Raw genomic sequence first — 17,573 nt, 5'->3', positions numbered from 1 at the left:
AAAACATACCTCTTTTTGTCAGTGAAGACATAGCTAAAACAAATTAAGTCTGACTTAAACTTAAGAGAAGTGTGTTCAAACAGTCTTTTGTATCAGTTTGGCTAAATGAGTTTAAAATAATTCCTTAAGTTAAACTAGTATGACTGAGCACACAGACAAGCTCTGAGGTACTGAGTGCATCCTCTGGGTGTGCACCACATGCACATACCTGACTGACCATCTTAAACAACTCCATGCCCACCTTGGTGTTTACAAATACTTGTCAGCATTTATCCTTATCTCCCCTACTCCTATAGCCATTGTCTAGTCAAGACCTGCATATTTTTCTTCATGTGAATCATCCCTCATAAATCATTCCCTCCAGCCCTTTCAGCCCTTTGGTTGTTTCTCTCCAAATTCCTGCCAGTTAACTGTTGTCTCGTTGGCTTGGAAACCCAATACAGGACTCTGGGTTTGTGTAGTATCAAATGCAGCCCCAAAGCATGTTGATCAAATATAACCCTGAATAGATCACCCATCTCCATTATCCTATCGCCCCTGCTTACAAAGTTGCGGAGTCTTTGTTTTGGGGATAGGATTTTTGAAAAACTCTGTAGCATAAAGAAGACTTGATCAGAGCTAGTGGGGCATAGTGGATAGGGCACTGCACAGGAGGAGGTCAAGAGACCTGTGTATTAATCGTGGCTCTACCAATGTTCTTGAGCAAATCCCTTTCCCTCTCTATGCCTCCATTTTCAACTCCAACTCTTTGTCTATTTAGACTGTAAACTCTTTGGGACAGAGGCTGTCTTTTATGCTTACAGGGTACAGTGCCTCATACACTGGAACTCCACTCACCATTGGGGCTTCTAGGAACTACCATAATACAAATCTTAGCAGAACTTTAGAAATTTGGGGCTAGAATAAGCTACTGTAAAACTCCTGCAGTGTCCTCGGGGTTATTTTAATTAAGCATGCACTCCTTGTTTCCTTGCAGACTCGGTTTCATTGGCATCCTGCCTGCCAAATAAAACTTGGATGGCATTTTCTCTCAAGGCGTTTTTCTCCTAGCTGCAGCATGTTAAGATGTGTTCACAAGTCAAGTGTCTGTTTTAAATTAGAGAATTTTATTTTAATAAGAGTCTGTGGTTCTTAACAGAATGTAAAAACAAAGTTAAACTTGTTGTGTTAGCTGGTTGAAGGACTACTATTATTTTGTACTAGAGTAACACCTAGAGGCCCTAGCAAAGATCAGGGCCCTGGTTTTTTTTGGGTGTTGTGCAAATCCTACTATACAATCCTGGCCATGAAGAATTTTACAGTCTAAGAAGACAAGACTGACAGAAGGGAAAATTTATTATCCCCATTTTAAAGACGGTGATCTGAAGCATAGAAAGGCCATGTGACTTACCCAAGGTCACACCAGGAGTTTGTGGCAGAGCTGGGAACTGAACCCAAATGTCCTAAGTTCTAGTCCAGTGCCTTAACCACAAGACCATCCGCTCATTAGAAAGTAAAGAAATTACCTTATTCTTAAGAGACACGTTTCCCCCCTGGTTTTTGTAGCTAAATTTTGGATGTTTCTCTTAAAACAGCTCCTCCGGTGTCTCAGACCGGTTCACCCGAATCCTTAAGCATGTTCTGACACAGAGGAGGTGAGATCAATTTCTGGATTTAGAGTTTATCCCAAGACATTTCCTTGTCTAAAGTGACAGGTACCTGCCACTGATATATTGGGCCTTATACTCTGTTGCCAGCACTTTGTGTAATCACTTATAGGAGTGGAGAGTGGTATAAAAGTGCCACCATCCTGACTTGGTAGTGTTTTACACCTGCCCTGCGCTGGTGTAGATGATCCCACGAGATTCATAGACATTACGGCCAGAAGGGACCGTTATGATCATCTAGTTTGACCTCCTGCTTAACACAAGCCAAAGAATCTCATCCAATAATTTCTGCCTTGATCCTGTAAGTTTTGAGCTAAAGCATATCTTTTTAGAAAGACATCTAGTCTTGATTGAAAGACTCTTCCAAGTGATGGAGAATGCTAAGTTATTTCAGTGGTTAATTTCTGTCAATGTTGAAAATGTGTACCATATTTGTAGTCTGAATTTGTCTAGCTTCAGTTTCCAGCCACTGGATTTTGTTCTGCCTGGAGCATGGTAACAGAGAATCAGGCCTTCAGTTTCATTTTTGAACAACTTTCTGCTTCTGTAAACAGAGACGCTGCTAACAGCACAATGCACAAGCCTTAAGCTGCTGGAGGAGTGGGACTGATACTTGGTCACCTGGCTGACAGCAAGGTGTGTGGGGAGAATGGAGCAAAGGTGGTGTATTTAAGTGTAATCAGTAATTTAATATTGATCCATGCAGTTATTACCCACTCTACCCTCCCTCGGAGGAGATGAATGTCGATTATGAGAACTTCTATAATTACGTACCTTTGCCAGTCACCCCGGATGTCCTCGTTGCTCCATCTGAGCTGAGATATTTTGTTAAGGTAAGCTGGGGGCATGTAAACATTTTTGTCTGGGATTTTCAATGGTGCCTAAGGAGTTAGGCACACATCGCTTGCTGGAATTCTTTGGGAAGTGGCTGCCTTTGAGAACCCCAGCCTCAGTATAGAATTCAGCCTACAGGAAGAGCAAGATGAGTGGTAGGAATGGGGCTCAGCTCTGTTAATGCCATTTCTCTGCTCTCAATACCACAAATGTTCGATACAATTTTCAACAGTGCCTAAGATCCATTTTTAGAAGTGCCATAGGTGCTGAAATTGCATTGGTTTTCAGAAGTATCCAGGACACTGAAGTGTCTAAGTCACTTGAAAAATGGGTTTTAAGCTCCTTAATTGCTTTTGAAAATTTTACTCAGCTAATCTGCATAACTAGACTTCCCTATGTTTCAGATAGTGAAGGCTGCGCCCACACTGATCTTCCTCTTTCATTTGGTGAGCCAGTTTTTTTCCCATCCCTAGCTGAGAGAAACTATTGATTACTGTAACTCCCTCGCTCTTGTAATTTTTAAAAAAAAAAAATCAACTTTTATTAAAGTAGCTGACGGGCTTTTAGGCATCAGCAATAGTAACTTCAACTTCTACACCTGGTTCAATACTGATAGAAGTGGTCTGCTTAACAATCTGAGGGACTGTGTAAGTCCATGAAACTCTTGTGGATACGCATCTGGAAACAATCCCAGGTCTTAGAACCTTCACCACAAGGTGTTTTCCTAGTAGTGATTTGCAGAGTCTTAACAGGCATGCGAACAGGTCCTTTCACTTTTAGATTCTTTTCCTTGGCACCTCTGATCAAGTCAGCACAGACCTTCTCAAGGGACTTTACATTGCAACTCTCTCATTGTAGGCAAGGGGTTAGATGTCACAGCAGAATCTCTAGTCTTCAGTGAAAATGTTTTTGAGGATGTGGAGAAACTTTTAAGGAATTACAGTGGGAGCAATGAGAGCCTTGTTGCCTCCTTGCCACTGAAATTAACCTGTAGAGAGGTTAAAGAGCTTAGCAGGATTTCAAAAGGATTAGGGCATTTATGTGGATAACAAGAATCTCTAGAGTTACACTAGTACGGATCAAAACATAACCAAGAGTTTTGGAAGTGATAGTAAACCTCCTGAAGCAGGACATAAAACTATCTCTAACTCCCCTTATGGGCAGTTTATATTTAAACTGCAGGGTTTCTTTCGCCTTTCTCTGAAGCATTTGGTATTGGCACCGTCAGAGATTGGATACTGGGCTAGATGGGCTAGATCTTGATCCAGTCTGACAATGTCTGTGATTCTAGAGGAGCTGTAAAAGCACAAACTCAGCCTTGTGGTTTGCAGCTGCTGTAGGGCTAAAATTGTCAAAATATTATTGGAATGCAGCAGCCCAACTGGGAACCTGCTGTATTGTGAGGCAATATAGTTCAGTGGATAGGACTTTGAATCAGGAGCCCTGGGTTCTATTCCTGGCTCTGCTACTGACTCAGTCACCCCAGGCAAGTCATTTCCCCCCCTCTGCCTCTGTTTCATCTCCCATCTTTTATTTAGACTGTCAGCTCTTTGGGGCAGGGACTGTTTCACACTATATGTCTCTGCAGCACTAGGCACAATGGGGCCCCACTCTCAGTTGGGATTTTACTATTATAATTTATTTATATTACAGTAGCACCTGAAGAGTTGGAAACTAGGGCTGTTGATTAATTGCAGTTAACTCATGTGATTAACTCAAAAGTAAATGGCGATAAAAAAAATCACTGTTTTAATCGCACTGTTAAACAATAAATACCAATTGAATTTTATTAAATATTTTTGGATGTTTTTCTACATTTTCAAATATATTGATTTCAGTTACAATGCAGTGTACAAAGTAGACTGCTCACTTTATATTAGTTTTTTTTACAAATATTTGCACTGTAAAAATGGCAAACAAAAGAAATTGTATTTTTCAATTCACCTCATACGAGTACTGTAGTGCAATCTCTTTATGGTGAAAGTGCAAATTACAAATGTATATATGCATTTTTTTGTTACATAACTGCACTCAAAAACAAAGCAATGTAAAACTTTAGAGCCTACAAGTTCACTCAGTCCTACTTCTTGTTGAGCCAGTCGCTATGACAGACAAGTTTGTTTACATTTATGGGAGATAATGCTGCCCACTTTTTATTTACAATGTTACCTGAAAGTGAGAATGGGCTGTTGCATAGCACTGTTGTAGCCAGCATTGCAAGGTATTTACGTGCCAGATATGCTAAACATTCATATGCCCTTTTATGCTTTGGCCACCATTCCAGAGGACATGCTTCCATGCTGCTGACGCTCATTAAAAAAATAATGCATTAATTAAATTTGTGGCTGAACTCCTTGGGGGAGAATTGTATGTCTCCTACTGTTTTACCCGATTCTGCCATATATTTCATGTTATAGCAGTCTCAGATGATGACCCAGCACATGTTGTTCATTTTAAGAACACTTTCACTGCAGATCTGAGAAAACACAAAAAAGGTACCAATGTGAGATTTCTAAAAATAGCTACAGCACTCGACCCAAGGTTTAAGAATCTGAAGTGCAGTCCAAAATCTGAGAGGGACGAGGTGTGGAGCATGCTTTCAGAAGTCTTAAAAGAGCAACACTCTGATGCAGAACTACAGAACGTGGACTACCAAAAAAGAAAATCAACCTTCTGCTGGTGGCATTTGACTCAGATGATGAAAATGAACTTGCATCGGTCCGCACTACTTTGGATGGTTATTGAGCAGAACCCATCATCAGCGTGGACGCATCTCCTCTGGAATGGTGGTTGACGCATGAAGGGACATATGAATCTTTAGTGCATCTGGCACATAAATATCTTGCAATGCCAGCTACAACAGTGCCATGCGAATGCCTGTTCTTACTTTCAGGTTATATTGTAAACAAACAGGCAGCATTATCTCCTGCAAATGTAAACAAACTTGTTTGTCTGAGCAATTGGCTGAACAAGAAGTAGAACTGAGTGGACTTTGTGGGCTCTAAAGTTTTACATTGTTTTATTTTTGAAGGTTGTTTTTTTTTTTTAGGTAACTACATTTGTAAATTCAACTTTCATGATAAAGAGATTACAGTACTTCACTGAATTGAAAAATACTATTACTTTTGTTTTTTTACAGTGCAAATATTTGTAATAAAAAATAAAGTGAGCACTGTACACTTTGTCATTGAAATCAATATATTTGAAAATGTAGAAAATATCCCAAACTATTTAAATAAATGGTATTTTATTATTGTTTAACAGTGCAATTAATCATGCGATTAACACGATTTTTTTATTCGCTTGACAGCCATAGTGGAAACCATTTCAAACAAACCAATAACTTTGCAACTTGCTGTGATTGCTTGTGCCTGAATTCTTACCTGCTCTATAGTCATGTTAATATGTGCTCCCTATCTCTCCGCAGGATGTCTTAGGCTGTGTGTGTGTGAACCCAGGACGACTCACCAAAGGCCAGGTGGGGGGGACCTACAGCCGTCTGTACATACAGAGGCAGTATATAGAGGAAGAGCGAAAGAGTCCCTGCATTGCTGCCCAAGTTGTCAAAATCTAAACAGACTCTCTGCACCCTGCCCTTAAAACAGAGATGCTGGCCTTGAGTTCAGTACAAGTTCAAATCCAGCCTGGTTGGACATCTGTTAGATTTGGTCAAAAGATGCAAGGATGATCTGGCGAAGGGGCTCTGAGAGCCGTGTAATACCTTTCCTTCTCTCAGGACTAATGCTTTGGAGAATCTTGTGCATAGATTTTTGTAGCAAATCAGACATTGTATTAGAGTTTTTTAAGGCTCTTTGGCCTGTTGCAATCAGGAATGCAAACCTTGTCACTGCAAATGTGTACCGGGAGCCCTGACTTGGATCAGCTTGTCTTCATTGTAATTTGCCAAGGGGGAAGTTGTCAGCTCATCAAAGTGAACTGCAAATAAAATACACCCTGAGTTTTCTACAAGTTCATGCTTTCAGCTCTGTGTCCAGGCTATCCCTTTAGTTTCATCAGTATCAGCAGAGGCTTCTGCTCAAGGTGAGCTGGATGTTCTATTTTCAGATCCTGCTGTAGGTCATGCTGGGTTTTTGTCTGTTTTATTTAGATAATCTGGCCCTCAGCACCAGTGTGTGTCAGTCATCTCCCTGTTCATAGATAGGGAATTGAAACACAGGGTAGACTGTGATTTACTCAAGTTCACACAGCACGTAGCAGAGCCAGGAAGAGAACCCAGTTCTCCTGAATCTCATTCCATTCCCTTATCTATTATATCGCTCTGCCTCTCTTGAGTAATATCCACACTTCCTGGACCTCTGCCTGGAACCAAGGAGGATGATCTGTTTCAATCTCTGGCACCATAAAATTACAGCAAACAAAAATTAAATTGATCCCAACTGAGCTGGGAAAGTAATCTTGCTTTTTCTATATTACACACAGGTTCTCTCTACTCGGGTAGCCCTGTGGGGTCCGTCATACTTTATGTAATGTATGCATTGCAGCAGCATTACTAGGCCTGTCTGACTTGGACAGGCAGGTGTTACTTGTCCAAACCTGCGGACAATTCTCAGTTTAAAGCAAAGCGTATGGATTTTTTTAAAAACATTTTTTGCAGTTCTTCCACGCAACTATCAACTGGAGGAATTTAAACTCTGATCCTTGCACTGGTTAATTCCAAAGGTCTTTGTTTGGACTTGGATTGCTGTAAAGTGGCTTGTGTGGGTGATTAAGTGCCATATGATCTGCATTTCTATTATATGTTAATCAAAATACTGATATGCCATTGGACTGAGGCACTTGGATCTTCACTAGGAGGCCTCTGAGCTGGTACTATATAATCTACTATATGTGGATCATTTCAATCCTGCCTCCCATTTCTTTTTATTATGTTACAGAAGCAGCTAGAAGCCCTAGCCAAAATGGGAAACTCGTGTGCGGACCCATAGTGAGAGAGAATCCCTGCCGCAAAGAGCTTGCCATCTAAACAGACCAGACAAACAAAGGAAGGGTTACTATTCTCAATGTATAAAAGGAGAATCTGAGGCACAGATCAGAGGGGACTTGGCTAAGGTTACACAGGAATTTTCTGGCAGAATAAGGACCCAGATTTTCCTGAGTTCCAACCGAATGCTTTAACCACATGCTATTCCTTTCTCTTGCTGAAATTTTTTTTCCTTAATGCCAAGGTACTGGCACAAATACATGTCTAGCTGTCTGAGCTTCCAAGTGTTGAACACTATGCAGTTACCGCTCCTAAATCTGGCCTGATTTGGGCCTTTTTCGTATGGAAAAAACAGGACTTGAATAGTAATAGTGGGCCATATGGTCTATGTGTAACTTTAAAAATTCTGTTGATCAGTGTGTGTATGTACATAGAGAGAGAGCTCCAACACACATGCCAAGCACCTATTTTACCTCTACTATTAGGAAACAACTAGCAGCTCAGAGTGACTTATAGGCAGCCTCTAATCTTTCCCAATGCTTGGGTTCTGTGTAAATTGTCTCCCTATTCTTCCCCCACTTACTCTAGACTAGATCCCCTCCCCCAACACAAGTACAACTCCCAAATGCACAGAGCAGCATGGTTTTCTTGATGAGGTTGGTAATCTGCTCACCCTCTCCTCCGCAGCCTTATTCTTTGTTTTTGGCGGCACTGATGCTAGTGGCAAATGTTCCGCTGGCCAAGCGCAGATGCTGCAAAGTGGAAGTTACCTAAGTAAGGGCATTTGGGGTCCTGCAGAGTGGGCAAGCAGGGTCAATGCATTAGAATGTCCCTAAGCTGCAGCAGAGCTCTGTAACTCAAAAGGTTGTCTCTATCAACATTAAAAAAGTTACTTCATCCATCTTGTCTCTAAGCTGAAATGATTAACTGCTTTTACCTAGAGTTGTTGGGAGATTTTTACCTGCAGCCAGAGTGCTGATTTCTAACTCTAATGTGAATTCAAGGCACATGTTCCTGTTTTTGGAAGGCCCCCTTATAACTTTTTATTGTTTGTATCATAGTAGTGCTTGGAGTCTTCAGCTGAGGTCAGGGCCCTGTAGTACTATATGATGCACCAACACAGAGGGAGAAACAGTCTCTACCCTGGAGATATTCAGTCTAAGTAGACAAAGGAACCGGGTTATCCCTAATTTGCAGGTGGAGAACTGCGTCACAAATAGATGAAGTGCCTTCCACAAAGTCACACAGTGATGATAGCAGCTCCTGAGTCCCCATCGCGGGCCTTAATTATAATTCTCAACGAAGAGAAGGTTAAAGGGTGACTTGATTACAGGCTCTAAGTATGGACCTGGGGAACAAATATTTAATAATGGACTCCTCAATCTAGCGGACACAGATATAACCAAATCCGATAGCTGGAGGTTGAAGCAACACTAATTCAGACTAGAAATAAGGTGTAATTTTTTAACAGTGAGTGCAATTAACCATTAAACAGCTTCCCAGCGGGGGATTTTCCATCACTGACAATTTTTAAATCAAGTATGGATGTTTTTCTAAAAGATCTGCTCTAGGAATGATTGTGAGGAAGGTCTGACCTCCTGCAGTAATACATGATTACCATGGTCCCTTCTGGCCACGTACTCTAGGAAAAACACTAAGTGCTATTCTATCTATCTGAGGTGCTTATGGCCTCCTTTACCATAGTAGTTGAGCACCTCGCAATCTTCAGTGCATTTATTCTTACAACCCCCTTGTGAGGCAGGGTAAAGCTATTATCCCTATGGCATAGAGAGGGACACTGAACCATAGAGACATGAAGTGACTTCCTCTTTCATCTACTCTACTTTATAAATTGTACATGCTTCCTCACAAAGGGGCTATAAAGAAGATGGAAAATGCTTAAAGAGTCGAGTTACTTGAGCCTGATCTGTTCACAAATTTTGTTCCTGTATAACTATGGTGGTTAGGGGGGTGATTTATTTTATGTGCAGTAGTTATACTGCTACTGCTACAAACCCTAGTATGGATATAGATATATTAGTATAAAGGTGCCTTGTGCTGGTATAGCTTATTCTCCTTTCTATATGGGAATAAGCTGTACTGCTATAAGCATCTTTATACTGATATGACTGTCTACATTGGGAGGGTGGGGGTGGGTTGTAACATTTTAAATATAGTGATATAACTAAAGTGGTCCAACTTTTTGGTGTAGACAGGGACTAAAACTCTCTGGGTTTCAGCCCCCATCTGTAAAATGGGCATAATAATCCTTCCTTTCTTTAGATTGTAGGATCTTTGGGACAGGGACCATCTCTTTCTATGAGTATGTGCAGTGCCTAGCACAAATGGAAATAAGGTACTCATTTTTAACAGTGAGGATGACTAACCATTGGGACAGTCTACTGAGGGAAGTGGTAGATTCTCCAACCTTTGAGGTCTCCAAACCAAGCCTTGGATGCCTTCCTGGACAATATGCTTTAGTACAAAGATTTCCATACTGTAGTACAGGAGCTTGATGTTCCATCCCTTTACTTCACAGCTGGTTTTTAAGAAGGTGGTGTGGGAACCAACGAAGTATGGCTTAGCCAAACACAAGTTATTGGGCTCAATGCAGTTGTAACTGGAATGAAATCTTCTGGCCTGTATTATGGTCCCTTCTGGCCTTAAATCTATGAATCTTTGGGGTTCTGACCTCATTTAGGGCCTCTTTAAATCCTATTGCAATACAAACAACAACATGTTTCTAAAGTGCTTTGAACCCTCACCCCCATTAAACATGTAACATATGAATATGATTATAATTAAAACAGACTGTCACTGTAGATTCAAGGATGGGTCGATCAAGCCTAGTTTGCAGAGCTGAGAGTTGTTTAGCTGCTTCAATGTCCTAGAAGAGAAGCAAAACAATCAAGAAGTTTCTATAAAATTGCTGTTCAGAATTCTTGAATGAGAGAGACAGCAATTAGAGAGGAAGAATGGGCCACCCCTCCACCCTATCGCCCCTGCCTCCACCCTCCAGATCAAGCAGAGTTTAAATGTAGTGCTCAGTAGCCTGTGCTGGTCCCACACACTTAGAACTGAGTGTTGCTTTTGTTCCCAGGCTGTTAGCTGCTACGTGGGGAGAATTCCAATAGTCCAAAATCCAATCAAAGGCTGGGGTTCCTGTGTGGTAGGATTTGAATAGCAAAGCTGGGAAAGGGGGCTGAGTTGAGGTGGCCGTTCATACGCAGGGAAAGAATTATTTATGTGTATTGTATTGCCTGACCCTGGTCAAAGCAACACGAGGGGTTTGTCGTAAAATTGTGTAGGGATTTGGTGACTTTGATTCTTCTGGATTGTTAGCATAGGAGTCCTAAATTGGTAGATACGCTGCATAGACAGAAACCCCTAGCCTGTCATGTCAGCTTGTAACCTTTACTTAGCAAACCACCTCACACTGAACATTGTCTGTCCCAAATAACAAAGCACCCTGGTTCTGACTTGCAATTTGTTTGGAATGTCTGGTGGGTTTGCTAACGGACAGTGGTGGGGAGGACTGGCTGGCTTCCCTGGAGGAATGGTTTCATTGTGCTTCTCCTCCCTGATTTCAAGTTCTACTCGTGACTCCTTGACATCTGCTGTCCTTTGAGCAGGCTGCCTTCATGTAACTGGAATTGGTGTTTTTAAGGGAGGAAATGGATCTGCCACCAGCTGCTGCTTTGACCAGTGGCTGTCATTTAGCAGCCATGGCTGCTCTAATGTCTGTCCCTGTCTGTGTTACTCTGTACTCCATTCACTTATCACAGAGGATGGTAGCAGAAAGTTTGGACCAACACCAATGCTATTTAGATTGATGTTATGAGCATAATATTAGGCTGTCAACAATATACTACACTTCTGTAGCACATTCCATCCTAGGATCTCAAAACACTTCATGCTAGCAGAAGGATGATCACATGCTTAAGGGACTGCACTGGGCCTCTGGAGATCTGGCTCTGCCACAGCGACCCTGTGTGACCTCAGGCAAATCACTTCATCTCTGTGTGCCTCAGTTGCCTCATCTATATGTATGGAGGTCTATGCTGCTTCCCTACCTCAGGAGGAGTTGTGAGGATGACTCCATGTCTCCGATGCTATGGTAGTGTGGGAACATGCAAATGCCTGAATTACCAATCTGCATATTCATAATTCAGGCACCCAAAAGTATGAGACTGGCTCAAAAATGATGAGATTTTATTTTTTACATAATTGGTTATTTTTATTTGAGCCATTAATGTGCAGTCAGGTCACATTTCCAGGCTTTTCTCCACAGCCATGAAGGCAAGAAACATACTTTTTTTGTAAATTAAAACTGAGATTCCCACATAAGATCTCATCTCCACAAGCTGGGGCTATAAGTAATATAAAAATATGTAGCTCTTCTCAGTAGATTGCAAAGTGATTTACAAAGGAGGTCAGTATCCTTATTCCCATTTTTACAGACAGGGAAACTAAGGCAGAGAAAGGTGGAATAACTTGCTTAAGGTCACTATTTGGCTACTAGCAGGGCTGGGAACAGAAAACAAGTTTCCTGAATCAAATCAAGTGCTTTATCCTCTAGGCCACACTGCCTCCTCCTTAAGTTGAATACCATGAGATGCATGATAAAATAATGAGAGTTATTAAAACCTGAATTACCTAGGTAAATATGAATGAATGAAGCCCTTCACAGCCTCCTTGTTGTTGAGGTTGATATTAGAATGGACAGCTCTTACTGCTGAGGTGGCCTTTTAAATAAATACACAGTTCAACAACACAGAAAAATTCACCAACTAATTTTCTTTAAACAATAACTGGTGCCCCAAAAGACAATACAATTTAGGCAAAGTGATGTGGGGAGAGATAGCTCAGTGGTCTGAGCACTGGCCTGCTAAACGCAGGGTTGTGAGTTCAATCCTTGAGGGAGCAATATGGGGATTGGCCCTGCTTTGAGCAGGGGGGTTGGACTAGATGACCTCCTGAGGTCCCTTCCAACCCTGATATTCTATGATAGGAAGCTGAGTGGCTAAGGCAATGACTCAGGAGACCTGGGTTCTATTTCTGAGTCTGCTCTGTGACCTTAGACAAGTCACTTCTCTGCCTCGGTTTCCCCTCCTACTCTTTGTCTTGTCTGTTTAGACTAGATGCTCTCTAGGGGACTGTCTCTTATGATAGGACCCTGATCTCTGTTGGAGGATACAAATCACAAAGAGGGAAATGAGAGAGCTTTAAAAAGGGTCCAGATTAGGACTACCAGCAGCTCATGGAAAGCAAGGGCAAAAAGCAAAAGCATGGTCTGTTAGACCGTGAGCTTTTCCAGGCAGGGGCTGTCAATTGCAGTGCCTAGCACAATGGGGCCCCATTCTCAGTCGGTCCATAGGGACCATCATAATAAACGTGATGAATAGTAATAAGGGCACCGGGGAAGGAGAGGATGGAAAATTATCAATGGAGCCGGCAGATTTGCTGTGGCTATGTCCGATTAGTTTAATTAGTAAACATGGTTTTCTGAGAGCAGCCTTGGAGAGGATTCTAGAGCTATTTGCTGCCGTGGTTGGTGCCTGTGGTTGGTGCCAGCAGTGATTCAAGCTCGTCTGCCTTTGAAGTGGGTTGGGTACTCACAGAGCTTTTGCTAGCAGGGCTAGAAGTCCATGGCTTGGTCTGGGAGGGAACCGCTAAATGTAAAACTTGCTGGAAGCAGCCTCCCTTTCATTATCACTGAGTCAGAACTCCTCTCTCAGAACTTCTGGGAAGAAGGAGGGGGTCTTGTGATCAAGGCACTTGGCTGGGCTTCAGGAGATCTGTGTTAATTTCCCACTCTGCCACAGCCTCTATGTGTGACCTTGGCCAAGTCACTTAATTCAGTGGCAGTTGTGTGGCTGACTCCCAAATGGGCCTTTTAAAACCCAATACCTATTTTCTCTCTGGGCCTCACCTCCCAATCTGTGAAATGGGGATAATAATTCTGCCGTCTCTATTTAGATTGTGAGCTCTTTGGCTCCGGGAATGTCTCTCCCTATGTTTCTGTACAGCATCTTGCAGAACGGAGCCCTGATCTCAATTGGGCCTGTCATAACACTACTTCTGCTGCACACACCAAGCATTGTCAAAGTAATGCAGCAACTTGTAAGAGTCATCAAGTCCCACCTGCAGCATACAATAAACTATCCACTACCTAGCAAGTTGTCATATTTTTGCTAGAACAGCCCTATCCAGCTCATTAGTAAGAAGCAAGTGTTTGACTTCTCTCCTACTCCCAGGAGTGAACCCAGCGCTGCTTCCTCTTCTGCTGATTCTTCATTTTTCTGCATTTATAATGAGCCCAAGCGTTGTCTCTAATCACTAAGTCTCAGAGTGGAAATCTGATTCCCCTCCCTTACAGGGATTCTCCCTTCTGCCCCGTCAGAAAAGGATGGCTCCAGTTTCCTTTCCATCCCAGTCATCCTTCCCTTTAAGCTCACTCTGTGCCTGCATGGGATTACTTCATTTCCCTATCTCTCTACACGGACCGTGAGGGCGCATGATTGCTTTGGCGGCTGGGTCTGCCCCAGGAAATCTCCCATCAACTGCAATTTTTGGAGCACTAGTGTAGGTGAGGGGGTGGCATTTCAACCATCAGGAGGTTTGACCCTGCTCAAAAGTAAGAAGGGTTAATCCAATAGTATATCAGCTGGGAGGAATGACAGTCTTGTGGGTAAGGCACTAGTCTGGGACTCAGAGGCTCCAACCAAGATCAAGGCTTTTCTGGGGCTAGGCACTGTATAGACATAGTAAGAGACAGTTGCTGACTTAAAGAGCTTGCAATCCAAATAGACAAAGGAAGGATTGTTATCCCATTTTTAGGTGGAACACTGAGGTTAAATTACTTAATCAAAGTCACCCGAGGAGTCTCTGGCAGAGCTGGGAATTGAACCCACATCTTCCAAGACCCACTTCAGGGCCATCTCCCCTTCTGTGTTTTGCTGTCTTGTGTACAGTGTTGTATGTTTTATGGGGCTGTGCTTCATGAATAACAATGAAGTGATGCAAAAAGTGCCAGCCAGCCACACACAAGGGAATCAGCTGTGAGACGACACTTGGTAATGTAGGATTTTAGTATAAAACCTTGCCCAGTGTATCCTGCTCCTTCAAGTGGTTGGTAATGATCACACACCTGGCCTGGTAGGACACAGGTGAGGTGACCTCACAGGACTCCTACCGGAACACAGCAGCAATAGATTTTGCTGCTTAAAGCTCCCAGCACCAGGACTAGGTTAAAGCTATGTGTGGTCCTGGGCATATCACCACATGTGGCCCCCACGGTTCTGCCCCTAGAGAGGGAGGGGCAACAGTAGAAACTCTTAGGAGTAGCAGGAGCTGCAACAGGTGTCCCTCTCCCCATGTCCTAGCCAGAGAGGGAGGGATGGCATGGGCCTGTAGCTCTGTGCCTTGATCCAGCCCAGCCTGAAGATCAGATCTGATTTAATATTTCCCATCTGGAGCCCAAAATAAAAACCTGCTCCACCCACTGCGGGCACAGGGTCAGAAGTCAGTGATGGGAGGAAACGTTTGAGGTTTGCTCTGCCAGTGGTTTATTTAACTCTTTCCCCCCCAGCAATCTGGGGCAGCATGTTCTTTGTTCTTTGTGTTTGTTTAGATTCCATCTGGAATGCATTTCAGAACTGAAAGAGTCAGACTTTGGCCCCTATCCATCTGGCAGTGCTGATAAAATCCAATAGAAAAATGGAGATGTTGTGAAGGAGGGTGGGTGCAGAGCAGGGTTTACTGGACTTAAGGGGTCTGGCTGGGAGGGGGAAGGACTCCTGAGTTCCACTGATGCCTTTGGAAGAGAGTATATTTCTCAGTGGTTACAGCAGGGGACTATAGATCAAGCTCCTGAGTTTCTCTTTCTAGCTTTGGAAGGGAATGATATCTAGTGGTGGGGCTGAGGGTCAGGATTCTTGGGTTCTATTCCTAGTTCCAAAAGAGCATGTTGGTGTAGGGGTTAGAGTAGCAAGCTGGGAATCAGGATGCCTGGGTTCTGTTTTTGGCTATGAGAGGGGAATATGATCTAGAGGGTAGAGCAGCAGGATGGGAGTCAGGTCACCTGGGCTCTGCATCTGACTTGTGTACAAGCCACTTCCTTTTTTTGTGACTCTGTTTCTACGTTGTGACATTAGGATACGAATACTGAAGCACTTTGATCTACGTAGGTTCTTATGCCCCTATGTCCATAGTATCTGAGTGATGTTTGAGAACATCAAATGAATACTCACTAGAGAGTGTCAAATATTATTATACACAGCCAGGCTGACATGTTATTGATCCCTTTTCTTCCAGTGCTACTCCAGCCTGTGCAGGTAATTTACATCTCCCATTACCTAGCAGTGTGGTTTTCCTATGCACCTTGTCTGACTGTGCAGCCTTTCTCTAATCCAATTGTTTTTTATGAATCCATAAATCCTGGATTTGGACAATATTCAAAAAAAGGATCCAGTCCCTTTCTACTACTTGGCTTATCCCTGACCTTTGTGCATCTTCTTCCCTTCTGTTACTTTCCTCTCTTCAACTGCCCATCCCCCTAGCTAACCGGCTAGAGCTTTGTGTCTTTAGAACGCCCTTGCTATAGCTTTGTGTATTATTCCTAGTGGGATTGTACATTCTTTAGGGCAGGGACTGTGTTTTCATTATGTGTATGTACAGCACCTGGCACAGTGGGGCCCTGATCCCTGATGAGTCTCTAGCTGCTACTGTCATACAAGTAAATAACTGTTATAATAATTATGCTTTTAAAAACATTGCTACACATACTAGAGAATGAAGTGCCAGTTCTAAGCAGCAACCTCAGGGAATCATGTTGCTTAACATTTGGTGAGCAAGCCCAGGTGCTGCAGGCAGTGATGGGTGTTACTACCAGGGAATGCTTTCCCCTCTGAGTCAGTGGGGACCCCAAAGACACAGTGCTGTCCTAGGGGTTGATGTGCTTCCATGCAGTGGTGTGAGTGACTCAATTAGGAGTGCTTTCCCTTCTGAATCACTGCTAAGATCAATGATCCCCCCGCAGTGCTAGGGGGAACTGCACTTCAAGGAGCAGTGTGGGGATGCTCTCCCCTCATTCAGTACTGACCCTGGTGCCTCAGTGAGTTGCTAACGGTCTCTGTGCTGCAGGGAGCAGGGGAGGCGACTCAGCAGTTGCCATTTGGAGTCAGTACTGACCCCTACCTTAGCTGCTGGAGTTGTTGAAAAACAGATGTTCCTTGACCACATGTTGTATTAAAAACACCCTATATGTGGTAACTCAGGGGTCAATCCAAATTCTAACTCCAGTAATTACCACTCTCCAAAATTCCCCTGACAGCCTAAGTCATACACGGCATTCTCCTTCACGTCCTATCCTAAATTGTTGTATGGTGTTGCTGTACCATGTTCCTCCCCAGAGGTGGCTGCATTTCCAAAACAGGCAAAGCAGTGTGTGTGTGTTCTACTGTGTGTGCATTCTACTCTTTCTCCCTGTGCTTGCATTCACTGCTCTGCAGGCCTTGCTGATACACACTGACAAGTTTTCTCTCCTCTGTCACAAACTCTACTTTTACTAAAGAAAGGGATTGTTTGCCAGTTGTTCCGTTCCACAGAGCTCAGCTTTCCAGTCTCTGGGCTGATAAAATCAGACACGCCCAGCCGCACATCTGTGGCAGATTACCCCTTACTTGTACTGAAGGAAGAATCTTCACCAAATGACTCAACTCTGGAACAATTTATTTTGCACTTAAATTTGGTGCCGGGTTTAAGAGGCTAATTTTCTCCCAAGCCTGAGGAATTTCAAGCAGCCAGATTGCTTTCAAAGCTGAGGCAGCAGAGAGTGGATGAGTGGATGGACTTGGTTTATATTATGGTATTCTCACTCCCTGCCTCCGATTCTTTTGAAATCCGTTATGTGGTGTTTATTTGTTCTCAAATTTATCACTGACCATGTGAAGTGCTGGCAAAATAAATAAGACTAATTGGCAACATGGCTCCTACAACAAGCAAGCTACATGGCTGGGAGTGGTTAGAGCAGGGGACTAGAAGCCAGGCTTCCTGAGTTCTATTCCCAACTCTGTCAGTGAGGGTATGTCTGTCTACACTGCAATTAAACCCCACAGCTAGCCTATGTAAGCTGATTTGGGGGTATGGGG

The 17,573-nt window shown here is 43.0% G+C and overlaps 1 protein-coding gene across 3 annotated transcripts in view; it reads left to right on the top strand.

Moving 5' to 3' along the window:
* Nucleotides 1-6,673, top strand: part of POLA2 (DNA polymerase alpha 2, accessory subunit) — a 46,615-nt gene extending 39,942 nt beyond the window's left edge. Inside the window, exons 15-17 of one of the 3 annotated variants that reach the window (XM_077822567.1) lie at nucleotides 1,575-1,634; nucleotides 2,353-2,479; nucleotides 5,908-6,673. In XM_077822567.1, the coding sequence (XP_077678693.1) occupies nucleotides 1,575-1,634; nucleotides 2,353-2,479; nucleotides 5,908-6,054 (334 nt within the window). In that variant the 3' untranslated portion in view covers nucleotides 6,055-6,673. The remainder of the gene's footprint in view (nucleotides 1-1,574; nucleotides 1,635-2,352; nucleotides 2,480-5,907) is intronic. The other 2 variants (XM_077822566.1, XM_077822569.1) reach the window with 2 other exon arrangements.
* Nucleotides 6,674-17,573: the final 10,900 nt, after the last annotated feature.

The sequence above is a fragment of the Eretmochelys imbricata genome, chromosome 7, assembly GCF_965152235.1.
Source record: "Eretmochelys imbricata isolate rEreImb1 chromosome 7, rEreImb1.hap1, whole genome shotgun sequence".
In the NCBI taxonomy this organism is placed as follows: Eukaryota; Metazoa; Chordata; order Testudines; family Cheloniidae; genus Eretmochelys; species Eretmochelys imbricata.
This window is presented reverse-complemented; position numbering and strand designations above follow the sequence as displayed.